General features: G+C 38.3%; 1 protein-coding gene across 3 annotated transcripts; it reads right to left on the bottom strand.

Moving 5' to 3' along the window:
* Positions 1-70: 70 nt before the first annotated feature.
* On the bottom strand, positions 71-27,926 carry ppp6r3 (protein phosphatase 6, regulatory subunit 3). 3 transcript variants are annotated; one of them, XM_018678584.2, is made up of 25 exons: positions 27,712-27,925; positions 23,072-23,238; positions 22,666-22,899; positions 20,299-20,485; positions 19,921-20,058; positions 19,129-19,194; positions 18,843-18,955; positions 18,427-18,540; positions 17,592-17,718; positions 17,071-17,223; positions 16,243-16,392; positions 15,894-15,958; positions 15,489-15,604; positions 15,208-15,293; positions 14,492-14,578; positions 13,465-13,562; positions 10,398-10,452; positions 9,839-9,969; positions 9,283-9,398; positions 8,197-8,410; positions 7,957-8,054; positions 7,434-7,629; positions 4,511-4,618; positions 2,793-2,864; positions 71-2,533 (listed from the first exon to the last, which is right to left on the bottom strand). In XM_018678584.2, the coding sequence occupies exons 3-25, from the start codon at positions 22,890-22,892 to the stop codon at positions 2,482-2,484; spliced, it is 2,769 nt and encodes a 922-aa protein (XP_018534100.1). In that variant the 5' UTR covers positions 22,893-22,899; positions 23,072-23,238; positions 27,712-27,925; the 3' UTR covers positions 71-2,481. The 3 variants fall into 3 exon arrangements, with proteins under 3 accessions (XP_018534100.1, XP_018534103.1, XP_018534104.1); XM_018678587.2 differs by having other exon boundaries at positions 13,465-13,511; XM_018678588.2 differs by lacking the exon at positions 4,511-4,618 and having other exon boundaries at positions 27,712-27,926.
* Positions 27,927-27,968: the final 42 nt, after the last annotated feature.

The raw sequence follows: 27,968 nt of genomic DNA, 5'->3' as shown, positions 1-27,968 counted from the left end.
TGCCATAGGCTTAATAAGACCTCAGCTGTGACAGACAAGCCCAATAAACAACCTGCAAAGACCACTTAGCTTCAGAAATTAAGATGAAATTTAATTCATTAATAATCAGACAAAAAAGTGGGGGTTCAGTTGTACTGTCATCTGTAAATAGCTTATTCCCTTTCCAACGCTGGTACAGAAAACTATGAGTTACAAAATCATTTTCGTCTGGAATCAAACGGCAAACAGTGAATCGTGTGTTGCCAAGGTGTGGGGAAAAGAAGGTGTTCCATGGAAAGAAGGAAGGCTGCAGAAGAGTGTGATTTCTAGTAAAATATAAATCATTTCATCCCAGCTGCAGGTAGATGCATCGGTGATTGGTCAATGGCGGGCTTAGTTAACCTAACATAGACAGGTAATCACCAGTAGCGCCACAACAGAACTCAGTGGATTTAGCTGATGTTGATTTGTGCATTTGTGCTAAGCAGGCTAACAACTGGCCCAATGCTAAAACTGATCATTTAATTATAATGTTAAGGAAAAAAATGTAAGCATCTGGCACCTCATAGGCACCATTTTTCCAAGGAGTTGGTGAAGACCAAAGCAAAGCTAAAAGGCCATATATACATAGACAACTACAGTATGTCTGAACACAACCATGGCAGGTTTGAAGTCTGTTTTTTAAAAAAATTCAAGTTTGAAAACTGCAAGTCAAATTTCAAGTTAACCCCTCATCAAGATGGATTTTTTTTAAATGTAGGTGGAAAGCTGCATTCAGACTGACAATAGCACTAAAAACTCTTCACATTCAAAGATGCTTTACTCAAACTGAACTTCCGGGATTAAACATCACTGCAAGATGCAAGGGTCTGCATGGGTGAGGGTATGTTACTTTGGTTGCTGCTGAGAAATAAAATACAATGCAGGAAGGAAGGCAGGAAGTCTGAGAAACAGATTCATACTACCAAAGGCTTGTCAGACACCAAAACACTGCACAGCATGTTATGAGGAAGGATTATACAACTCTGGAAAGTTATCACAGTGACAAGTCGTCTTATCCTCCATGTCAACAACTGGCAGGAAAACAGCAGAATGTCACTGTTCATCTTAAATCTACCAGAAATGTGTGCTTGCATTGTTTCAACTGGCCATCGTAGTGAGCTGTCTGATGTCACTGTGTTTCAGCAAGTATTTAGCCATGTTCAAGCCCTGACTTGCTATCAACACCTTGAAAAGACAAGAGCTGAGGTCCCCCCCCCCACACACACACACAGTACTGTTGCCAGTCTGAACATAGTCTAACAATAAACACCAGTGGTTGGAATTTGTCCAAATCTACAATTTCAAATTTCAAAATTCTCTCCATAAACTGAATCACACAGCATTTTCTTGTCATTTCATTTCATGTTCCTGTTTATCTTTAACAGCACTTCCACTCCACCAAGTCTGCTAAAATGCTGTAGATGTTTACAAAAAGAAAAAAAACACCCCTGCACACTGTCTGGATATATCTTCACCCTGCAATGGAATAATGGAATTTCCTAAATGTGAATGTAATATTAAGGGAGATCCCCAAGTTGAGAATCACTGGTCTAAAAGCACTTGAGATTTAAAGAAACAAAAAGGAGTGTTGGGCCAAAGAACAGGGACTGTGGTTGTGGAGAAGTTTGGGGGCTTAAAACATTTACAGCTCCCAGTTTAGGCTGTGGTGTCAACAAACTGCATCTCTCCTGATTAGCCTTCTAGCTGCGAGGTAGGAACCCAGTTAGCATGAATGCAGCCCGCTAGAAGGGGAGAGAGTGTGTTGGTATGGCTCTTAAGTAACAAAACATAACCATCATTTTACTTCCATAATAAATAAAAAAAATTATACCAAAAAAGCTTGTCAAATCTTACTCAATGCAGAAGAGTACAAGAGAAAAACATTTACAAAGAATACCTGCAGCAACATAAAACTTTAACTGTGGTTTTTAAAATGTGTTTCAATTTGTAGGAGTGGCTTTGCTCAGAGACACAGACCAATGGTGGGTAAGAATTTAAATATAGCAATTGCTAGTAACAACAGCTTAGTGGTTGGTTGGGTCACCAATCAGCTATTCCTGTTTCTGTGGTAATTCATCTTATGTTTCTGTATACATTTTTCTTTTTATAAAATATTTTATTCATACAATCATTTCTTTAACTATAGCAACATTACTATTTAATTTTGAGTGGCAAGATATCAGTTGCACATCACCTCATAAGAACAATAGTATATAAACAAATGCAGAAAGAAAAAACTATTCTGTATCCATTTGAGTATGTCTCTCGTTTTGCTTTTCAGTTCATCCTGTGTCTGTACACCTGTCTGTCTGACTGTCAGTGATGCGCCGATGGGAGTATTGCTGGTCCTGGTGGAGGCGTGTGATTGGTACAGCTCTGAGCAGTGGCCTCTGTTGGCAAGCCAAGAGGAGGGCCCTGCGTGGCAGAACAGGCTGGCCATTGGCTGGCATTAGACGACCCTCACGCCGGCCCATTTACAGCTGGCTCTGAGGACACGGCACTCTTGTCCACTCTGGCAAGAAATGCAAAGACATAGTTATAGACATTTTCGGAGATAAGAAGAAATATGTTTTTTGAGAGTAATAAAATAACTCAGGGCCTTTACTCTATAGAAACTTTTCTCTAAGTAAAATGAAGCATGCTGGACTGAGAGCTCAGCATGCAGCATTAGTACATTACATTTGACAGGTTTCTTGGTTTAGTGGTGTAGCCTAGGCTCAAACTCAAGGGTCAAACTCTCACACATAGTGCACAAGGGCAGTCAGACTTACTTGGCCTCCTCTATGGCTGACATTTCCTCTAGAGGACCGTTGGGAAGCTCCACAGTGGACCGACACTTCTCACTGCTCAAAGGAGACATAGGAGAATGGAGAAAAAAATGTCACTAAATAGTGAGCCTAGACTCATGTCAACATAACTCTTGTTGAATCATGTTATAACAGAAAACATCATGTTTTAATTTGATTCAATTTCAATTCAATTCCAGAAATGATTAATTTCAATTTGATTCAATTCAGCTGGATTCCTGAGTTACAACACATAAATACCAGTGTTGTCTAAATCACAACTCAGAAGTTGTCCTTGGAACTTAAACTAATTCTACATTCAATATGTGAGCAGCACTTGTTTCCTTGAATATAAAATTATGTTAATTCATATTATGGTCTAAATCCTGAACACAGAGAAAGAAAGGGTGTCATCATTTTGCATATTCTAAAAAATAAATGCTGTTACATATAGCTACACATGGACTGTCAGTGCCAGATGTTTTAACTAAGTGCAGACATTCACTTTGATGATCAGTGTGAGCACAGACAGGACAGAAAGTGAAAGTCTGCTCACTAATTCATCAGCTCTGTTTGTGTTAACAAGACATGAGCCTGGTTTCTGCAGACAGCTGTTTGCTGGCTCCCCAGCAGGAACAGACTGAATAAAATAAGAATCCACACATTGTCCATTTGACTTCCACTGCTGCACATTTCATAGCCATAGAGCAAACATAAACTGAGCTCAGATCAGTGTGCAGAATCTTTTCCCAGTCTGTCCCTCATGTAGATACGACCTCTAGATTCACTAAGATATAACCAGTGTCAGCTAAACATTCTGAGTCACCATAGTCTTGTAAACTGCAGCCGGGCTGCAAACACTGTATTTATTCACATCACAGTTTATGGGACAGCAAATATGGTCAGCCGTCATATGCATTAATTTTTAACTTAAAATAAAAAGCATGTGCATGTTGAAATAACTTGACTTCCACAAAGTAGACATTTTATACATCACATAGCCCAAACTGAAGCACTTTCAACAACCACTGCACAACATTTAGAACATTTAGTATAGATGTAATGTTTAACTTTAAAATGGCTTTTGTTATTCTGTTTACTTATGTGTCTTCCTGCCATATTGCTCCACACAATTAATTTACCTACAAATGAAATACAAGCCAGACCACAGAGGAACAGACTGTGCTCTGATTGAAGCTGTTGTGTGTGTGTGCAGACAGCGAGCCAATCAGAGCTCCTTCTGTTACTCTGTGAGCTGGATTTTATTTCATGTTTACGATGCATGTCTTCAAATTATAGAGAAAAGAAGAAAATAGAAATTATTTGGAAACATTAAAAACCTGTATATCTATATGTTTTAAATTCATCAATTATAGATAATAGATAAATACTGAAATTATTCTGGTGGCACATGTGTAATAAAAGGCTTTGGCACTGCTGATACCTGCATTTAGAAGGTGATATGACACAAGTGATGCATTTGATGCACATAGCTCTAAACTTATTTACAGCTATTAAGCAACATAAAAATGTGAGTCTTATTTGGGTACATTTCACCACAGCTACAGACACTGAAAAATCCCACACATTTCAGAGATATCATGTGACTGAACACGTATGAGTAGTGCTGAATGGTGCAGAGGTATGCACACATTTAATTCCCCCTCTCCCCTCAGGTAAGTGGTGTGTGTGTTGTGTCTGACCCTGTTTTGGGACAGCAGGCTGCGGCTGAGCTGTTGACGCCTGTTCTCTCCAAATCCACACACTCCCCTACTGAGTATTTCTCTGAAGAAGCACTCTTCTCTTCATCACTGGAACACACATGTACATACACACACAAACACACAAATACACATTAATACCATAAGAAGTCATTTATACCAACCACTCTCCCCACAGAAACACACAGAACACAGTGAGATGTGAACAGTGATGCATGCTGAGCTGACTGATAGAGCACACAGTAAAACAAAGGATGGAGGTGTTGAAATGGCATAAGTATGTAAGAAAAGCATCAAAATGTACAGCAAATGGAGAAAGTCAACTGTTTTGATTGTTTACCTATTATACTCTGTTTAGCCAGCAAAGAGTGGGCAGGCCTATAAACTAATTTTGACACTAATTGGACCAAAATTGATTGCGCCAGCCGTCAGTCTTCCTTTGTCTCAGAGAACCACCAATAATCTTGATGAGGCCTCAATCAAAGCAAAACACCCATAAACATCCAAATACAATCCAACATTTGAGGTTCTGCACAAATATTCATTAGTCATTTCAGAAAACAAGCCTTCACGCTGTATGAAAAATCCTGTGTGTCCGAATCAAAAATCTATTTACAGTTGCATTTGTGGAACAACAGCTTTACTTTTCATGAAACCTGATACCATTCATACTGACGTCTTCTGTCTGAATGTTTGATATTAAAATACTGATGTTATGATAGTTTCAATCAAAAAATAACTAAGTGTTTTAGCATTCAAATATATTTGATATTTGAATATTAATATCTACATTTTTTGTGATTTGACTCAAATTTGTAGCATCTAAAATGCATCCATCCTTCTAGTTCTGTTGTTATTATTACACTGCGTATTGTCAGTACACAGGAGGCCATGCTGTAAGTATTATCTGCTCTACTGTTCCTGTGAAAGACTGTAATAAGTGGACTGTTAAATAAATGACAGGGGAAAGACGGAAAACATTTGTCATTATTCATGTTGGCTATTAAGTAAATGTGAGACCATAGCATATTGTATCATTTGATTTAATTATGTTGTTGTAGGTGTGTTAAGTCAGAGCCTTAACGACCCAATTTCTTTTTCAACTGATCTTTGAAGACAAGCCCTTGTCAGAAAGATTCGACAAAGTGGAAATGTATTTAAAACAGCTGTAGTTACACTATCAAGGCACTCACCAATGTTCAGTATTTTTACTGTTTCATCGTGCGTTTTCACTGTAGTAACTCACAATCTTAAGACGGAGACCATGGCTGAGAGCTAAAGCCAATATATGCGTGCAAATCATAAAAATAAAATAAACATATGAATAAAAACACTTAAAGCCAATTGTGAAGAGGCTGAAGCCACTTCAGAAAATTGGCCTCCACTTCAGGGCAATTTCACTTTTTGTGACATTTGAAATAATAATTTGGTTTTAAATTGGGTGGGTGTGTGAAGATAAAAGTCATCCAAAAATTGAATAGACTAAAAACTGCACTTGGACAACACCTTTGGTAGAAACACATGCAGAATGGAGATAATGAAATAAACAAACAAGGAGCTGAAACCAAAGAAGAAGATCAAAACTGGGAAAGAAAAGTTGGTGGTTGACGTGACAACAAGACTACATCACGGCTGCAGGCTGATCTCTGATTGGCTGTACATACCGATAAGATTTCAACACTCTGAAGAAGACCACACCCACAACGCACAGCAAGAGAGAGAGGGGAAGCTTAGGTTGTAAGTGTCGCTCAGTTCATCAGACAGCTGTTATTTACTCAGACAGACAGACAATATAATGCAGCATCAACAAGAGGACAGAAGGACAGAGGACAACTGACTTTAAAACCTGTGGATTTAGAATATTCAAGTATTTCACTACTATGAAACAATCACCCTTATAGGACTGAAAGGCGGCTGTAAAACATTTGTAGTTTTGTCATTTGTGGAGGATGAGGGTTGTAGTCAGCTTGAATTGATGTCAGTTCATATACTGCAGTGAAAAGTTTGAGTGTGGAAAAAGCATAAGGATGTTGATAGAAACTTTTCAAACTATTTCTACCACATAAACCACAAAATAAAGCATTTTGCTGTCCATCTCATTATGGTGGAAAGGGCTGTGCAGTGTATCTTGCCATACAAATAGACTTTTCAAGCCTACAGAGAGTGTTTCATACTGTAGTGGAATATAATTTTAAAGGTGTGACTCTTAGCTATGTACTGTTCTGTTCTGCAAAATATAACTCCCACAAATTATTAGACAGTGAAAGAATGAACACAAAATGTAAGACAACTGAACCATTCTAAGGACCCTATTTTTAGGGTCCAGTGACCAGCTGAAGCAGCATTCTGTCCGTCAGTATTCTGACCTAAAGATTGCCTTTGCCTCTGTGTGGTATTTTGGTGCCCAGTGCAGTGCACAGGTGAGACGTTCATTCAAATGAGGCAGACGAAAGCGAGATGTTGATATTTTTGTAGAATTGGATCTTGGATAATGCGCTGACAATAGACATCTCGGAATGACATCTATTTTTGGCACAAAGTCACATTTACCATTTTGGTCATTTTATCCACAAGAGGAAACTAAATACATGAGGGAACTGTGTAGTGGAATAATGCTGAAATTTTAAGTTAACTATTTTAACACTTTCCAACAAGCAGATGTATTTAAAGGGTCTCGGGCCCATCTCAGATCGTGGCACTTGTAAGAAAACAGATGTGACAATACTTATGAGACACATCCTGACAAGCAGTTATTGTGGTAAAGGCACTGCAATCTAAGAGTGTTCCCCTTCTGGGTTTTTAGAATGCCAGGACAACAAATAGCATTAAGACTGTTACTGTGCTACATGACATTCATGTAGCACAGCTATATAGTGTTTTTTTTGTGTGGATGTGTTTGGCGAACCTCTTGAAGACGGCGGTCTCAGTCTTGGCGTCAACAGTGAGGCTGACCGTTTCTTTCATGGAGCCGTTAATGACTGTTTCTGTGATGCTGCGCTGCTCACAGCAGGCCGTTTCCTCCTCTGATTTAGATCTCCCACAGTCCTTAGGTGAGGTGGAGGAGGGAGAAGCCACACTGGTTCCCAACCACCCATCACAATCTGGGATGTAAAGAAAAGTGACAAAGGGGTTAAATCTGATCGAGGTCAAGGTCATTCAAGCTATTTCAACTTTTACCAACTCACAGCTACCCTGCCAGGAGGCATGTTAACTAACTAATGTGATTTTGGATTATTTAGATTCTGTCACTTAAAGATAAGCAAAGCAAAATCACACACATTAGCAGGTGTCAAATTTCTTATCAAAGTGTGTACGTGTTTAAATGTTAGAGAACATCTCAGTGTGTGTGTGTTTGCGTCTTAAGACAGGATGGGTGTACACAAGTGACACTGTCAGTCAACATGGGCATGCATGCGTACACATCTCACCTTCAGGCTGCATGGGTGCATTGACCCCCAGAGGGTCCATTGTCTCTATGCTGGTTTCCATAGCAACGGGAGAGTTGCACCTCAGTGGGTCTTTAGGGCTGAAAAAGAGCAATGTCTATTTATGTAGTAGTCCTCCAGAGTCAAAGCCAAGGACAGCCAAAAGCAAGCAATGTCCTGCCATAAGAGCAGCACTGCCGGCACACTAACAAGAAACTGTACCAGTCTGCTGGGATGTCCTACCTAACAGGGGTGAAGTTTGAGAAATCAGCCCAGCCTGTCTCAGAGTTGGAGGTGGCAGCAGGAGAGGCGCTCCATGCTGCCTCGGGGATGACTTCTGTTGAAGAGGAGGAGGACAAAGGAGAGGAGGCAGCAGGGTCATTGGGGCTGGCGGCTGGAGCTGTGGATGTACCTGTGTCCATGGGGATGTCATCGAAGTTGGCTGTCCACACTGGCCCTAAAATATAATGATGAGAAATATATGAAATTAGCCAGAAGATGTTAGGTATTGATAAAAAACACTATGGTTAAAAAAAAAAAAAAAAAAATCAAGCATCACATTTACCTGAGTGGTAAGCTACAATAAAGTTTTTGGACCAGAGGAATTTGGCCCACAGTTCTAAGAAGAGTTTTTTTGTTTAGTTTTTTTATTGTGTCCATACAGCAAAACTAGGAATGACTGTAGTTCTTAGAATGCTGCTTTGCATCATTAGCTCCTACTTAAAGTAGGTACTCTTCCAACCCAAGAGGAACTTTGAGTGACACAGTCGTATGGTGATTGGTCAGAATGTAAGTTTACATTGTTTGGTCGAACACATGACCCAATGTAGCATGGCAATGACAATTTTTAAAACACTGGCCGTGTAAACGACAGTTTATAACAGCACATAACTTAAAAGCAAAAGGAAAAAAAATGGACCAATAATGAAGTAAATGTTGTTGTCATAGAAATGGTTGTTGTTGTTTGTTGTGCAGATGTGATGTTTTTAACCCTAACCCGCCTACTAGCGGTGAGAATGCAGACAGAAAAAAGCCCTTAAAAAGGTACATAGTTCTCGGGGGAGCTCCCTAATTGGGAGTTCCTCTCAGGGAGTCCACAGAACTGGTTTTGTCCGAAAACACTCCAGAAGCTTCCCCATCAGCACTATATGCAAAAAATAAAACTAAAAATAAACCTAGACACAGTGCTAAATTTAATTAATCATTAATAATTTTGATTTGGTTACATCTTCTTTAACTAGAATCTCAAACCCAGTTCAGGCAAAAATTCATTTTTTTCTTATTTCGATCCATTTGGTATTGTTAAATAGTTCTCTAAGATACACCAACCTGTGTCAACTTCCATTCTGTCATCGGTGCTGGGGTTGGAGGCCTCGAATGGATCTCTTTTTCCATCCTCCTCCTCCGAGTCTGTGCTCTCTTCACTGTCGGTGCTGCCTGAACTCCTGGGGTGGACACACAGATCAAGGGTTATTTCCAATCCAATCCAATTATAAAGCTGGGGAAAGTATTGGGATGTTGACAGAAACTTTTTAAACTACTTCTGCCACATGACCCACAAAATAAACCTTTCTTCTGTTGTCCATTTCATTATGTCAGGTGTTTGCAATGCTATTTTAGGTATTTTGGTGCCAATGCAGCCCCCATGGTGCACACGTGGGATGCTCATTCAGATGAGGCAGAACAAAGCGAGCGGTTGATATTTCAGTGAAAATGGATGTTGAGCTGACAATAAACATCTCAGGGCCACATCTGTTTCTGGTGCAATGTTTGTTTGCACAGGCAGGAGAAGGATGATGTAGAAATCAGAAACAGAAGTTTATTCAGTACGACATTACAAAGACAAACACCTCTCTGTGTGTGCATGTGTTTGTATTCAGCTGACCTGGGGCGTCTCTGTGCCTCTGGTGCAAAGGTGACATCTTTTTCATCCCAGATATCTTCCTCATCTGAACCAGCATCTTCAAACTGCTGGATTTTCTCCTTACAGCGTGCCTCAAACAAAGCTATGTTTGCCTGGGGAAAACACACAGGACATGTACTTTAAAAACTTTATATCTACAGTAGTTGCACATATAAACTAGGATTGGATCCTACAGAACAAAAGCCAGTCAGCCATGAAGCAGACATATATACCTCTAGTATCATAGTACAACAGTTTCACTGAAAATAAATTACAGCATATTCATCTATGTATTTTACATTATAGTTTGCTCATGTTCTATACATCCATACCATACATTTGTTTTACGGGAAGAATTTGAATTTCTTATCATCTCACTTTGTGGCATCTGCTTCTAAATGAATGTTAACAGTGATATCAGGATATACAAGACATGCCATATTAATAAACAACACATTTTAATTTGTTCCATGAGAATTTCATTTTCTCCTCTCATTCACTGACTGTGTTTGAATTAAAGATTAATAAGCAAAGTACTTACACTTTCATTTGTATTCAGTGAAAAATTGATGTCTGATATTCTATCAAAGGGAATACTGCAATGTTAAAAAGAACAGAGTTTAGTTTAGTTAGGGTCGTTAGGCATCCACATATATGGCTACACACAGGCAGACAGGCTCTGGCACATAGCTATAACACTTCATATTCAATACTACAGGAAAATGTAAATCTTTTTCTCGCCCCATGCCAGTTTCATAGTAACATAAAGATAATGCTGATGAGGACCCTTTTGTTTTTTACATGCATGTTTTGTGTTGTAAACTGGTCAGACAAAAAAAAAAAAAAAACACACACACAGAACCATATAAGCTCAGGTAGCAGAAACAGTGCATTTCTACAAGAAAGCCTAAATGGCCACTTGTGTTGTTTAGTTTCCCAAAACATTATTCAGTACCCAACATCAATTTTTTGAGGAGAAGTCAATCATTTGGGGGAACCATTTGGCATGTTACCCAACATCAGATAATATGGATAAAAGCTCAAAACTTAGCCTAGCTTAGCACAAAGACTAAAAGTAGAGGGAAATTGCTAGCCTTGCTGTGGCAAAAGGTGGAAAAATACCATTTCAACTCCTGTCATACATACTAAAGCTGTATATAGATTAAGGCATCAAACAACAACTAACCTGCTGATGATTGTTTAGGAAAATGTAGGAAAATAATGAATGCAAATGAATCCAGTAGTTTTTTTTTGGGCCAACACCAAAACTGCTCAGTCTACTATAAATAAAAAGATATGTAAAAGCAGAAGCCTTTTTTCATATTATGACAAATACTATATGCTATTACTAACGCATTTTCATCAGCACACTTTACCTAAATTATTGGAAATACTCATCTGATGTGTTTAAGACTGACATTATACTCCCTTTCCTGGTATCGAACACTCTAATCAACATTGATGTTTAGGTAGCAGCCATTATATTTACACATTCAGTCTTGTGTAGAGGCCAGAACTGCATCCTAAACGTCTGTGATACAATTCATAAGGGAGCTGAGCCTTATTTTGTCAGTATATTAACTTCACCAGATACTGGTACAACATCCTCTACTGCCCCCCTCCAGTTTTTGTGCTGGGATAGGCTAAACACACCTGGGACTGTCTCAGTACCAGAAACACTTTGATTAAATTAATACTGAGCTTGTCATTTGGAGAAAATCCTTGTTTTCCCCTTTAACTCAAACTGTCAGACTGCAGCTTTTAATAAGCCCTGTCAGGAAGATCAGGGAGTCACTCTAGATAGCTACAGCAGCTTAAATCTTTCCAGTGGGAAACAAGTGAATGAGGCTGCAATTAACTACTAAACAGCACTACAGTAGCCTGAAGACAAAGTCAGGTGAGGAGTAAATTGTGAACATATCCACAAATGAACCCAACAATCCCATTACCATCTGCCCGTCCTGGGCAGGAGTTTGTAAGAGCCTATAAACCCCAAACTCTAGAATTCCTGTATCTAACCACTCTATTACTATTCCCCACTACTCAAAGTTTGGAAACTGAGAAACAGAAATGGCACATACTTACTACAGTAATGACAATAACTGTATCCCTTATCAATCATCAGCTAATCCCACTTTACCTTCCACCTTGTGCATTCAAGATCACTGGCAAGTATCTGACCTGTATTACATGTGAGTTTTTTTTGTTTTGTTTTTAAAGCACAGCACAGGTTCATTTCAGGTACATTTGTTCAGGCCTTGGCAAAGGCTAAGTCCTCTCCTTGTAGATTCAACAAGGCTAGGTCAGATACTTTCCAGGCATCCTGACTGCACAGATGGGAAGACCACCAGACAAACCTTACACTTAACCAGAATGAAAACAGGTACACCAATACAGCAGTTCTTTGAATTACTTTAAATTCACATTTAATTTTTAAAAAGAGATTTCATTAAATTTTTGTCTTTGTGTTTGTGACTCATGCTTTCCCCCCAAAACAGTATCATCTTGAACTGTCAGAGAATTCAAAACAGGTAGAAATGTTGCTGTGTTTTTAAACTGCCATTTTTACTAGCATGGCAACATCGTTCTCTCATTGAGGCTGGATATTGTAAATGCACTGAGTCATAGTTTTATTTGACTCTTCATTTAATAATGTGTGCAGAAATGCTCTAGTTGCAGCCATTTTTGATGCTTTACTGATACGTTTTATTGTTGCTAGTTATTACTTATTACTAGTAATTACTATTGAGTGGAACAGATTTCCCAGCTTTATAAATAAATGCATGAATCGGTTTCTATTAATTTAATCTTTTGAACTTATTTCTTATTTTAACACTTGAAAGTTGCAACGATTAATGCCAAGCCTTGAGGAATAGACTCTGAACATTTGTATTGGTATACTGCTTATTTCACCCAGCCCAATTTGCTTAAGACACAAGAGGCTTTTGCATAGTCTGATAATGCAAAGCCCAAAATATATGTCAAAAGATGAATGCTCTACTTCACCACACAAGTGGTTTGTTTAAAGTGAAGCAGACATTTTAAATCATTGATCAACTACCAACTATCTCATACAACCCACAACCTTTGTAGAAGATTTTACCCCCAAAACCAGTTTGCCCTAAAGGAGGTAGGAAGGGACAGCACACATCAACACTAAAGCTGGCTATGGTTTCCCCTCTTCAAGTCATATTTTGTATTTATTATAGCAGTCATATCAAAAATGAAAATATCTTGGGAGCAATGGCATTGGCTTTAATATGGTTACTGCTCATGCAGTGTTTTACAGTCATTGTCATTTGTCTTCTTCTGCAGCAAACTGTAAATATAGGGTGTCTGCTCCAATTATTAGAACTTCAGATTTATCAACATTAAGCTGCATAATATATAGTGGCATTCAGATTTTAATGTCAACAGGAGTGGAATTAAACACAAATACGCAGTGATGTGCCATAAGAATGAGGCAGAGAATGAAGAACATAAAAAAGCCTTTTCTTTTTAAACAAATCCACCCTGCCAGCTTTTAAATGTCCCAAGTGTCCTGTCCCTTCAGTGTTACACAGAAATACTTAAGACAGAAAGTCTAGTCATGCAGGATGAGTACTCACTCCACAACATCGTCCTGATCAGCAAACTCTTCATCATTGAAGCCGAACTGCTCAATAAAATTGGACGTCATTTGTTGCATCTGATAATCAGAAAAGGCCTGGCAAAACCCAAGACCAACGATAATGATATAGTCTTGGCTCTACACAAAGCTGGTCATTACTTGCAGTACAAGTACATAGAAAATACGATCTACTGAGTTGTAAACACAAAGAATGTATAACATGTTGGCTACACAGGTTAATAGCTAAAAAAAAAGCACAAACATGCATTTACAGTCAGATGCCAAAACGCTTTAATATTACTTGGAAAAATAGAAGTAGGAAAAAACAGTCAATTCTATTCTACTTATAGTAACTGTAACATTTCCTTAATAATATTAGTAGTTAAGTAAATTAATTGAAAACAGGGCAGAAATATGTTTCTGTGGCTTGTTACTGTGCATGACCCATAGTCACAAAGTATGAGGTGAAATTTTAGTTAAACTTTTAAGGATATGTATTGCTGTGTGCTCAATTAATGCAGCCTGTAAAGTATTCTGATCTAAGAATTGAGACTTCACATCTACATATAAAGATAATTTTCTTCATGTTGTTGCTCTTTGGGTGCTATAGATAAATCATGTTTCATTGGCACTTTTTGTGATTCAGAGAAAGGTATGTATGCGCTAACGTGTGTCTGATCATATTGAAGATTTTTATGGGGTTTCAGAGGAAAGCTGATGGTTGAGTCCCTCTCTGCATAAACTGGGTTAAAAATAATTTGTCAAAGTGGGACTGATTCTTACAGTTGTTTATGATACACTGTCTCTAACCATCTTTGATGAGACAATATTATCCTCTTACACTGCTTAGAGGATATGCCCCCACAAATTAGATGTCCAGGTATATTCAAAGAAAAGCTCACGCGGTGAAACAACAGAACTTCTATTTAAGATTGACATGAAAAGACTGAATATTTGTAGGTTAGGTCTGTGTGGCTATGGGCCAGCTTTCTGTGCATATATGCATGTGTGTGTTTACGTCTTACTTGTTGTAGAGAGGAGTCCTGGTGAAAGCCACTGTCTTTAAAGTCTACCTCATCATCACTGGAGGAATGGATGTGGTGTGTGTTCACCTAAAGAAAATGTAATTTTAGTATGAAGGGTTAAGGCCTTTCAAATGCAGGGCCTTAAAGAGAACAGTCTAGCCACTGCTTCAACATGCATTCCAAAGCACTGCTACTGACCTGGTTGTCCTTACATGGTATAATAAAATAAAACTGTCTTGATATTTGCCTGTATTGTGATATGAAAATGTACAGTGCAGTCCATGAGTAATTAAGCTTGGTGTTGAGTAGGATCTGATTATCAAAAATACAGTACATTTGGGGCTTGTGTGCATTGTTGTGTTGTCGCTCTCATGTGTGAATCTTGGAACACATACACCCTGACTTATTGGCCACACAGCAGCTTGAGATTTATTCGTGCAACCCAGTATTTTCACTTTAAGTCTGTTTTCTTATATTTTATTGGTGTAACTACAGTGACCGTGTGTTGGGTTCTGAGCAATGACATGACACAGATGACACAGAGCACTAAAGCTGCCTCTGCTGCTGCTCTGTTAATGTGTTGCTCGCGCTGTGCTTCCTGTATAAGACCCAGTCAATGTTTAATGTCAAAATGTGCTGAACTACAGAGTCAACACAACAAAATAATTATAAATAAAAAAAAACACATCAGTGTTAATGTTCACGTAGTTACTCACCAAGTCGACAGTGTTTCTTTTGTTTGTGTCAGCCAGCTGCCCAGAGATAAAGGCCTCCCATTTCTCTCTGTCCTCTGCTTGGAGCTCTGTGTCAAGCACACATAGAGTTCATATATTCTTTATCCACATACTGTATATTTAACAAAACTGTTAGTTATTTTGATATTTCCACCCACTTACTACTAACATTGGAACTTCACACATAATACAAATTATAATTAAACATTTGAAATTTTAATAAAAAGTTTGAGATAATTTGGAAGACAGAACCAGGTCCTTACCAGAGATGAGCTGTTGTATCTGCGGTCCATTAGGGCCTTTGTCACAGTTATGAACTATAGAATTGGCTATTCTGGTGAGGTGCCCCATGTAGCCTCGTCGCCGACCACCTTCCGCCCTACACACAGACAAATGCATCATTACTATTTCATGAGGACATTCCATTATGATTAATTTTCATTTATTTTTACTTTGACCAACCACTCAAGCAAAGCATCACCTGTTTCACTTGTCTAAATCATGACAAAAAGTGATCTTGTGACAATTACATTTTCATTGTGAAGTAGTACATAACTTTGAATTTTGTAGTCTATTCTTTGCTATTCTACTAGGGCAAATGATAACACCAAGAAACGCTGTTAAAACCTTACTTACGGTTTCCTTTGGCAGCAGAGCAAAATACTCACTGTTCTTTCTCATTGGAGCTCCAGGCGTCTACGATTCTCTGTATAAACTGGCACTTTTGAAACAGCTGGTGGAGGAAAGTACACGGAAATTAAATAGTGTCAAATAACGGGTTACCATCTTAACCACTGTATCAGTCTTATTTAACCATAAGTTCAACTCAGTTCTGCATTGGCTTTTTTGGTCATATTTTCACTGAATGTTCAGCTAGAAAACATTTTACTTCATGTCAGTATTTTTTTTCCTGTGTAAAATCAGATTGAGTTTGCTAAAACACAGTAATTTTTACTATAGTCCCAAAGGTAAAACTTTGTGATGAAATTTCTAGTATCTCTAGTATTCTAATCTTACATGTTTGATGAGGATGCTCTCCCTTGCATGATCCTGCTCTGTGTCTGGCTGGATGTCAGTGGGGGCAGGTGGCATAGCCAGAATCATGGCTGTGCAGATCTCCACTTGAATGTGGAGGAAGTTGTTCCAGATGTATTTGAAATACATGTCCTGTGGGAAAAAACAAAAATAATTATGAAAGGAGAGTCATTAATACACAGTTTATATAGCCTAATGTTTTTAAAAAAACAACCTAGTAGTACATGGCTGGACAACAAACGCCAATAAGCACATTTATGACATCATCTCATTGTATGCGATTTCTCCATGAGTCAGCCTGTTTCAGCTCTTCATCCGCTGCTTCTCTCCCACTCTCTATGCTCACATACACAGTATTTTAATACAACATAATTTCTGATAAAGCTGTTCTCGTTAACACTTTCTCTTTCTATGAAATAGTGACTGAAATGCAGCCCATTAGCTACATGTCAACCAACAGTTCAATTCCAAGACATTTCCAAGCTGCTGCTCTGTCTTATTTTATAAACCTAATGTCATCTAACAAAATCACCAGACAAATAAGTTAAAGACTAAAGACTGTGAAGGCTGTGAGCTCAGCTCTGTTTACTTTAAATGATTACTAAGAGAGAAAGTTAGAAGCTGTGTGTCATATGTATTTAATGAGACAGTGTACCTACCTAACCTCGCACTCAGCTGCAGGCTTAAGTTACATAAGGTTATATTAGATTTTACTGTAGTTCGTTTGTAATACAGCAGTGAGAAAACCAAAACAAAATTAGCACCCTGTGAAAGTGGCCCAAAAATATCAAAAATACAGACAGTACTCACTAGTATGACTCCCAGTGTGTTGAGGTTAATGAGTTCTGTGTTGATGCTGTGTGTGTTGCTCTGCAACAGACTGGCAACCAGTCTGACTACATTGAGCCTGGTGTTGCCCACCGGAGGGTCCAGCACCCCCCATGTTGTCTTCATCACATTCTTCTGTTGGGGGGGTAAAACACTACTCAGTATATTCACAACCGACTGGAATATGTCCATACAAATTACTATACATATACTACATGGTAGAAGACCATCTGTCATATATTGTTTCTGTAACTGGACCATTTGTCATCTTAAGTTGGTTTTTAGAAATTTTTTAGTACAGTAACTAGAAATTATTTTGGGAACAACACTCTTGTTCACAAATATCAAATAAAATATACTATTTAAAAATAAACCTCAAACAGCTGACAATGGACAGGCCTAAAGAGATTTAATACTCTCATGCAGAATGCAATTGTATAATTTCAATCTACAAAACATTTTGTTACTTTAAAGCTGCTTACAGCTGCCTGTGTTGTTCTTACCTTTGGGGGTTCCAGTAGCAGCTGGTGAAAGTCTTTAAGTCGGGGTCTCACAGCCTCCAGGATGCTGTGGTTGACTGAGAACGACGGATGGGACATCCCTGGGGGGCACTCCATATGACCCTCAAACCTACAAGATCGAAAGTAAACATCTAATAACTAACTCTCCAAACACACAGTCTGTCAGACTGTGCCTAAACAAACTAATACATTTTTTCCTAAACTATCATCAAAGTAGTGTGAATAGTTGCGCTAATTATGGTGTAGAGATGCTTAGATATTAAACTGATTTCATTATTATTTCAACATGTGATGAACTCAGTGTGTTTGTAATTATAATAACTGCAATTGGTAGTGGTATGAGGACAGTGCTGTCAAGTATGAACTTTAAAGTACTGTGAAACAGAACTGTCTGTTTCAGGTTACTGATTTAATAATAGTAATTTCAGGTGCACTTTCTTGGAGCTTTACATCCAAGTATCTTTAAATAATCTGAATAAACAGCTGGGCCTGTTAGAACCTGTCTGATTGACAGATACTGTTACAGCAATATTGTAGCAATCTCACCAATGACTTTGGCAAGTAGTTATCATGGTTCATAGAAATGGTGGAAAAAAACGACTTAAGTAAGATACTGACTTACTTAATGATCTTTTAACAGTTCACTGTTACACTAATGTACTGACAAAAACCATAACTTTAATTGATCTCAACCTAAGGCTGTTAATTTTATGTGGGGCATTTTGTCATCATTTCACATTCTTCAACAATCCCATCATCTATTACATACCCAATGTCAAATTAAAATATCAAGAGTGATAGGGTCCACATGACTTACGCTGGTCTCCTTGTCTCAAACAATGTGAGGAGGATCTGAATAACACTGACAATTGCAGATTCATTCTTCTCTTTGTCAAAGATATTAGACAGCAGCTGCTCCACCGTCTCCTGCCTGAGGACAGCAGACATGAAGATGAAGAGAAGGCAGACACAGAGTCACTTACCAGATCAGAAGGGAGGAGTGTGTTTTCAATAGACTTCTGGGCAAAAATGACAACAGCCAACAAAAGCAAAACTGGTGAGCAAATAAAAACCTGATCTACATAAAAAAAATCACTGGTACAGAAATTAGAACTAAGGGGATATTTAATAAGCCTTAATACCTTAGCAAGTGTCAAAGAACAAGTGAAAGTCTAAAAACACCAGAGAAATGAACAATAACTGTAAGAGCTATTATGGTTAAACAATACATACTTTTCAAGTGTGGCCAGAAGTGGGTCGGGCTCTGAGCAGCCCTGGACCTGGAACATCTGATCTCTGCTGAGTCTGATTATCTCACACAGTGACTGGGAAGCATTGGAGTGTCTCTGTGTCAAGGAAGATGGACAAAATGAAGAAGTAAGACAGTTTTCATTTAAGTGAACTGATCCCTAAGTACATGCAACTATTCTTAATACACATTAATGTTTTCAAAGTTTTAATGTTAATCAAGAGCCCACAGAGGACTATAATATCCTGGTGGCCAATGGAGGAAACTCACATCCTCATCTTGAGAAGGCTGTACCATGTCCACAAGTCTCTGAATCACCTTTTCCTCATTCAGCCACTGAAAGAAGACAGAGAGCAGTCAGGAAAAAAATCAAAAATACCAAGAAAACCAAGAAAAGACCTTCAAACTGAAGATAAGATAAAAATAAGATAATCCTTTATTAGTCCCACAGTGGGGAAATTTACAAACAGAAAGGTTTGGCAATTCATAATCTATGGATTATGTTCGAAAACATTTAAATCTAGTCCAACATTATTTTCTGCCTGATGCAGCATGGGAACCAAATAAAGAAGCAATAGTTAATATGATGCATTGTCCCATGATGCTAGCTTCACAACACCCACCAACATAATGTAATCTCAGTTTCTGGTATTAGATGTTATTCTAAACACCTACTGTCATTGACATAGATGGAATTAGGTGTAGTAGATACAAATTTAACCATAATGGGAACAAATTAAGATTGATAGCCATTATTGTTTTTCCAAGCTTGAAAATCAGAAGCAAATGGAATCTCAAAACCTGTCGGGCCTGTCAAAGTAGAAAGGCTTCATGTTGATGTGTCAGTGAAAGACAGCAGTTTAAACTGTGTTTTGTACAGCATACTCTAAATGACACTTGTCCTCAGCAAATGTTCACTGAGCCATGCCAGACCACAATGAGCAAAATTGAATTTACTGGTCTGTTCTCGTGAGTTGTTATGGTCCAGTTTAAATTATTTGATAAGTGAACAGATGTTAGAGATCATTTTAGCACAAATGAGAATGTTGTCCTGCTACCCACATTGAGAACATCTTGTCGTAGCTGTTGTGGTTCAATGCAGGTGAGCATTCTGAGCAGCAGGTCCATGATGGCAGATGTCCCGATGTGTTTGATCATCAAATCTACAAAGTCCTCCCGCTTCCGCAGAAAATCCACTATCTATAAACACAAACAAACCATACACACCATAAATCATTAAGCATTAAACTCAAAAAAGTATTTTGGTCTAAAATCTAAAATATTCTGTTAAACTGGAAAAGACTAAAAGAAAACATTCAGAGCTTGTGACCTGAATACTAGTGATTATTTTAAATTGGTATTGTTTTGGAAAAAAAAATTATTTACAATGACAACTTGCATCCCATTCTCAAATACAGCACCCACTTCTCACCAACTTACCTGTTCAGGCTTGCGTCCTATAAGAATAGACAGAACCTTGGAGAAAAAGCTGGCCAGGAGCGGGTTGAGTGGTGGCTCATTCTGGAGGAAGCCATAAAGTTTCATCAGCAGTTTTTCATCTTCTCCAAGTCTGTCATTTATCTGGCTCACATCTGATGTAAGCAGCTCACACGATATGTTGGGATACCTGGAGGAAAACAAAAGCTTCTCCTTAGATTTTTTCCAATACATGGTATGTTGTGAAACATTTTACCTTAATAAAAAAATGGCAGCTCTGATATTGCACTGCCATATTACCATATGGATAATATTTTGATGGATCTGATCCGCTTTTAATGGCAACAAGTTGTTATGAACTATGCAGTTCTTTATTCTGAAACAAATGAAGTCTACAATGAGTTTGAGTTATTTGAATTACTTATTTCTGACTGGGTAAAAGAACTACAGACGGAATCATCTGTCTAGACATGGTTCTGTTATTTTCACAGTTTAATCAGCCCTATCTAAATTGTGCTTCTCTCTTCACTCTTTTGTGTTCTTCAGTTTGACATTTGGGCTTAACATGAAGGGGGTTGTGGGGGGCTCAAATATTTTTGCCACTCTTTTGAGAGTCAAGCTTCATTTCAGGATTCACTATATACATGTGATGGAGCTGATGGAGCATTACTTTTTAAGAGATCATTGAAATATTAACTGCTCTCTGTACTAATCCAAGGATGAGAATGGAAATATATGTATATATATATATATAATTCTAATAAATGAACCATAGAACAATTGTCACAGAACAAACAGCAGCACTAAGTTCTCTTGCCTTCTTTGCAGTAACTTTACATCAGCCATACTGCTGCCTGTGGTGATTCTTTAAATGTTGATACATTGAGGGGGAATGACAGGAGACTGACAGGCACACAGAGAGCCAGTAGAGACAGACACAGACGATTAAAACTCTACATGATTTGTCCTGGAAGAATACAAATACAAACCTAATGTAATGTTAACTAGTTCATTCTACTATTTTCTCTCTTTTCTCTTTTTTCTCTCTCTCCTTCGCAGCTCAACCGGGTGTTCTGCAACTTTATAATATCAGTGGCAATAATCTTCCCACAGCAGGGCCGCTGCTACAATATATGTACAGTGGAAACACTGCAGACTCAGTGTCTTGATCACAGCTCAGTTATCATTCTTGCCAGCCTGATGACATTGTCAATCGGTTTTAACTCGTCATAACACCGGTAGTTTCTATTTCAATAAATCCTTCAGTCCTAATACACAGCATTTCTAGTTTATAAAAGATGGTGAGAGAGTGAGAGACATCTAACATTTAACCTCTATCGTGTCCCTTCCTACTGTATTTTTGAGCCAAATTCATAATATGTGATTATTCACATATTATTCTTATTCACATATTTTTTGTTTCTGTTGTCTGAGTATGAAATTTGAGGCTCAAAAACTAAACAAAATACCATGTGTACCAGAAATCATTACCAAGCTGCTGAGCTAAGATCACAACATTGTCAGGAAAAATAAAAATGAAATGCAGGCAAATGAAAGCAGCTGCGCTGTGAACTGACATTTTAAATTAGTGATGACAGACAAACAAAAAGGAAAACAAGGCTGTCCTATTCAAGTCCAGCCACAAAGCATCTGTTACCATCTAGATGAACTGCAAACATATCTATGCTTTACGACTGTTGAAGAACAGGTGTTCAGCCTCTAAGACATTTTAAAATTAAGAGAGACGGAGAGCAAGAGAGAGAGTATGAGACTGAGAGTGGGGAGTGGGGGCATGTCAAACAACAATGTTTTTCAATTTGTTATTAGTGTATTAGTGTAATTTATTCAATGTTCATAGCTCTTTAGTAGATGCAGTTTTTGCCTTTTTGCCAACAAAGCTGGGAGATATAGAAAATGTTTTGTGGTCTTTAGATATGGGGAAACACAAGCAGGAATGTGCAAAGGAGACTTCTATTTCTTTTTTTACTTCCTGTGGCTATTTAATTCCTTGAACTATTTGGTCGAAAAGGGCAACAGACAACAGGGGCTTTTGTAGCACAGTCTAAAATGGCCACGATTTCCCATCTATTATTTTTAGACATTCTGTGAATGCCAAAATGCTTTTATTGTGCACTACACTGATCCATGAGGAGTCCATAACAGAAACCTTTTATCGTGTGTAATTTCATTGTAACATAAGCTGTCCTCTAGGCAAATACCCCTAGTTTTGCTCTGTCTATGAGCTTGTATAACCATTAATGGCAAATGTAACCAGAATGGTTACACAGGGAGGGAGGTGAAACTTTGACAAACACATGTCTACAAATCTCTCTTGAAAGTAAACAATCTAGATGTTTCATTTTATCTTACTTGTATTTAACCTTCTCCTCAACATCAGTACTGGGTTCCTGTGTGATGAAGGTGACCAGATCCTCCATGCACTGTGGTCTCAGCAGGAAGTCAACCAATTTATGGTTCTGGGCCTTGCACTCCTGCAGGACATCATCCTCATCCATCACCTCTGTCAGCGTCACATCCTCCTTCTCTAGCAGCGTGTCGATGTGGGATGTGGTGTGGAGGTCAAATTTCCAAAACATGTTGGCTCTAAAAAGGGTCACATAGCCATTAACGTATGTTTTGTGTAAATGTCACAAACAAAAAGTGTCCTTAAAATTAATACAAAATAGGGTCTTCTGTCAGAGGTGACCAGAGTATAACAAAGGATGACTGCAGTGATTAACTGAGGGGTCATTTAACAACTATCTTTTCTGCTTACCTGTGAGTATGTTGGAGTCCAGATAGCAGAGCTCAGGTTAAAAAGAGGTGTGTTTTAATCTTTGGGAGTTGTGGCCCATTCCAGGCTAGCCGGATGGACAGACAGGCAGACAACGGTGATGGACAGACTGACAAACAGCACACATACAGCAGATCAACAGCACACACCTGTGAAGCAGACACAGAAACAGATGGAGATATGTTGTTAAAGGAACATTCCACTGCTTTTCATGTGGAGATTACAGCAATTTTGATCATTACTTGTAATTACAAAACGCAAAAATCATTCCCATACTAGCAGTTAACTGTTTCTACTGTAATATAATCCCAAGAACTCCTCAAAAACACAAGTGATGCAGATACTCTACACTTTTGTTTTTGTCACAACATACAGCAAATTTATGAGTGTTAAAGAAGTTAGTGAGCCCTGCCTGAAAAAAATGCAGCTCTCTTATTTGTTTGAACAAAGCCAGTCCATTGATGCAATAGGGGTACCAATGCAGAGAGTTCCTGGCAAAAAAATTGAATGAGGTTCAACTTTTGCTGAAAAGCAACTTAACATCATTAGGCAATGCAATGCATTAGCTTGTCAAATAAATGCAAGGACACATTCCTGGTGGATTTCTTTGTATTTCTACTTCACCCCAACTAAAGATAAAATAGTTGCCTCTGAGATAACTTTGTATAGTGCAATCCTGTCGGGAAGAATCACAAATTGTTATGCAGCGCAAACTGATATTCTGACAAACTGCAGAAGGCAGTATAACAAAAACTCATGTCTGCCAGTCTGTCAAAGTTTTGCACACCTGGGAAAAACAGGACCCTCATAAAGGGGCATGTCTGATGTTGTGATGTTATTGTGGCCATGCAGACCCTCACAATCCTTGTCGATGTGACAAGCATAAATCAAGCTTAAAGCCTTTTCACTCAAAATCTGTTATTCAAACTTGACTTCCTGAACTGTAAATTATTGTCTCTCCAGTAACTTAAACAACACACCGTAAACAATGCAGCTCCCTGAGTTGCTTAGAGTAAGGCTGTTTCTGCCTTGATTCAAGCCTAGCAGCCTGAGCAGCTAAACTGAATGTCACTGCTACAAGAGAGAGAAGAGAGCTGGGATAAAAGTTAAGCTAAGTCATCTTGGACCTAAGGCTATTCCTCTGCCCAGCCTACTTCTGAGTCTTATTAAATGCTGTTTAATAAGTGATATCTGTTTGCAATCATGTTGCTATCAAAGAAATCATAAAAACTTGAGTATGGGGGACATAAGATTACCATACCACTTAAAAGCTTTAATGACACTATCATCTAATTATTCACAATCATCTGATTATGACTTGCTGTCAGAAAATTGTACTTGCTGTCAGAAATTGTACTTATATGACATTTTTCAGCTGACAATTCTTCACACTAAACATGGGTTCCTTGGAGAAAGAGATTAAGTATATCCTAGTTAACACAGCTAGATATCTTCCGGAGATACTTGATTTCTTGGCCATGTACATGCTAAATCAGATTTCTAATGGGATATTTTACAAGACTGCATAAAAATCATCCGGGATAGGAAAGGTAATCATTACCAATAGCTTTTTCCAAAATTGTTACTGATTGAAACTGGAGATAAAAACATCTAAAAATCTTTCAAATCTGAACAAAATAAATGTAAAATTCAGACACACTCACTCTGTAGTCTGGTCCCACTACAGAGTCTGAGCTATCAATATGATGCAATTTGAAATGCACAAACAATTTTTTTTAACCATAAGAGTTAAATGATAAGTTTTAGGTTAAAAATTCGGTAGTAGGAATAGAGAAAAATCTGACCACTGACCAGCTGTAAGTAAACACAGCTTTTATACCAACCAGATGCATAAACCACTCTCCAATTTTCTGTCAAATAGATTTCTCCTAATAATTAGTTTTCTTCTTTCTCTATGTAAACACAGTTACTTGCTGTGGACACAGGGCTACAGACTGCGACCATCTGGATGCATATAGTGGCCATTTTTGGAGACAGAGCAATTTAATTTTAAAGCTAGGTACACCAGTGTGCCTTGCAAATATGCCCTCCATTGTCTACATTGATTTACTTGCCCACCACAATATCAACACTAAACACTACATATTGATTTTCTATTTTATCATTTATGGTCACACTGTGACTGCATTCTTAGTGCATGCTCCACAGACACAAAGCAATCAGCTGTGCAGAGGCTGCAGTGAACCAGGTGAAGTTAAGTTTACTCAAGCTAACAATAACTACACTTGTTACTGTAAGAGCAATAAAAAATAAATGGCCAACAAGAACTTTATTAAACCGCCTATTCAACAAGTTGTAGAAAAGTGATCTTTTCAACTGCTCTGTTTGCAGTCTCTCAACATGTTTAACACCCTGGTTAGTTAGAAGTGTTACAAAGAAGCTAATAGAAGAGCTGTCTGTATGTAGTCTATTATTTTGTTTGCCATGAATCCTGAAATTTCTTCCTGTAAAATGTACTCAGAGACAAACTAGCTCCCCATATCTCTACCAGTAGTACCTGCAGAATCACAGCAAGGAGGGACTGATCTGTGTTAAGTCTTTATAAATTTCACTCATATTTCGCTGATAATTTAGATCTCTATACAGTGATATATGATTGAGTTTATGGTGACTTTGCTGTTGTGAACATTACTGTTTTGCTCTAGAAAGTGCTTACCTGTGTTTAAAATATAAATCGGTTCTACTTCTGTTCTGAATTTATTCTCGGGGGAAAAAACAGTTCTTCAGTGATAAAAAGGAACCAGTAACAGAACTGAACTGATGAGGGTCTGGATGAGATAAAGAAAACCATACCTACAGGTGGTCACTGCCTTCACCCTGACTTTGGGAGGATGAGCAAGTCACAATTAAAATTTCTTTACTGTAAGTCTTGTATAACCAGTTCTATTTTGTTATTATTATTTTTTATGGCACACTGTGTGATCACTCAATCACTGTAATCACTCCATTTTCCTCAACATTTAAGTGCAACTTAAATAATTCGTGTAGCCTTTAATAATACTGTATACTTAATAATACTAAAAATGTGAAGTTAAGTGGTGATGGTAAAAATTTTTAGTAAGGAGCACCAGTACTACTAGTGCAAAAGTTAGTCTGGAGCCCTGGGACAGCATATGAACAGTAAGAGGGGAAAGTGGTGCATAGACCTTATTTCTACTTATATTGGGAAAACAAATGAGATGGTACCAAGACTTAGACAGACTTTATTGATCCCTTGGGATGACTCCCTCGGGGAAATTAAGAGACTTTTAGGTAAACAGCCATTGTGCTCAAAACTACTTTAAACACTAAAATGTGGCTAGTCATGATGATACCATGTTAGTTAATGTTGTTTTGGCTTACAGTTGTGCAATGTTCTTTTTATTCACATAATCTCAGCAACAAATCTCTAAGTATTTCAAATATAAAATACACCTAGATTCATACAAAGTCTTGATACTTTTGCTGATGACTTATCCCATTATCATGGTGAAACTTTAATTACTTCTCAAAAGACACAAATTACCAGTGAGGCATATATCAAAGGTCAAAGGCCATAAAAATACTCCAGGCCAACCAGCAGAGCCTCAGGAAAACAAACTTATACAGCTTTAACAAAGTTCCTGATTGGATGCCCCAGTATGCCAGCCACTGTCACGAGACCTAAACAAAATCGTTCTGAATTGTTCTTAAGGTAGATTTCACTGGTGTAAAGTTCCCAACCTACGCAGTGTGCGCATTCTCAAGCGAAAAGGTGACAGCGGTTTCTTTACCTAAATCAACAAAGCTGCCATAGCCCATACACCTAGTATTATACAATAATTTCCACCAATTTTAAGTCGCTAAACCGAAACCAACAGACTGAGCCAGGTGAAGACGCAGCTTTGCCTCAGACTACAATAGTAACCACAAGTTATGAACATTATGTACACTATTTTCCAGCTATCGACCAAACACACGCAAAGTCAGCAATCCTGAAAAACATATGATGGGTCCATTATACAGTTCCAGTTAACGTTTGGTTTGACGAACGTTAGAAAACGCTACAATTTCTGCTAAACATGGGTTGAGACGCCAGGCAAACGTCGGATAATTCAAGCTATTACCTAGCTTATATAATGTACGACTGTCGACTGTTAGTTGCTTTTTTGCTGTCGAAATACTACGTTTGCAATAACGTCAGTCCATTTACATACGAGGGCCCAAAGCAGACTACAACAGTTACCGCTAACGCAACAGAAAAACACCGGCTCAGGCAAACAAGCTAACGTCACTAGCTATCGTTAGCTATTGTTAGCTAACCTGGCCACCTAAAATCGGGATCAAACTAAAGACAGGGACGACGTCAACTTAAACAGTATCAGTGAACTTTGAGGCTAACATTAATTGATAATTGACCAACTAAATAACGCTACGGCTACACGGAACTTAATGGAACCGAAATGCAATGTTAACATTACCCCTGTCTTAGCTAGAGGTACACCAAGAGTGTCTGACAGCACAGTATTAAGATGGCCAGTATGCTTCTTGCTAGCCGGCTAACGATAGCCGGCTATCAGAAGACTGCTGGCTAATCGTCTCTTCAGCACCAACCAAGTGCATGGACAAGCAAGTGTACTTACCGATAAACAACGGTAAACGGCGAGTCTCCAGCATGTGGCTTATCTTGCCATTAGCCCCAGGCCTTAACAAAACGATCACAGCGATAACACAAAATTCCGGTAAGAAAAATAAAGCGTTTAAAACTGATTCTGACAGGCGCGAAAAGGTAGATCATCGGAGGGCACTTTTCAAGATGGCGGTTCCGTCAACTTCAGCGACCCCTTCCCCCACTACAGCTGCAGCGTCTGTCACTCAAACGGTCACAACAAAACTATTG

The sequence above is a fragment of the Lates calcarifer genome, linkage group LG10 (assembly GCF_001640805.2).
Source record: "Lates calcarifer isolate ASB-BC8 linkage group LG10, TLL_Latcal_v3, whole genome shotgun sequence".
In the NCBI taxonomy this organism is placed as follows: domain Eukaryota; kingdom Metazoa; phylum Chordata; class Actinopteri; family Centropomidae; genus Lates; species Lates calcarifer.
Note: the sequence above shows the minus strand (reverse complement) of the source record. Positions and strands in the feature narration are given on the sequence as shown.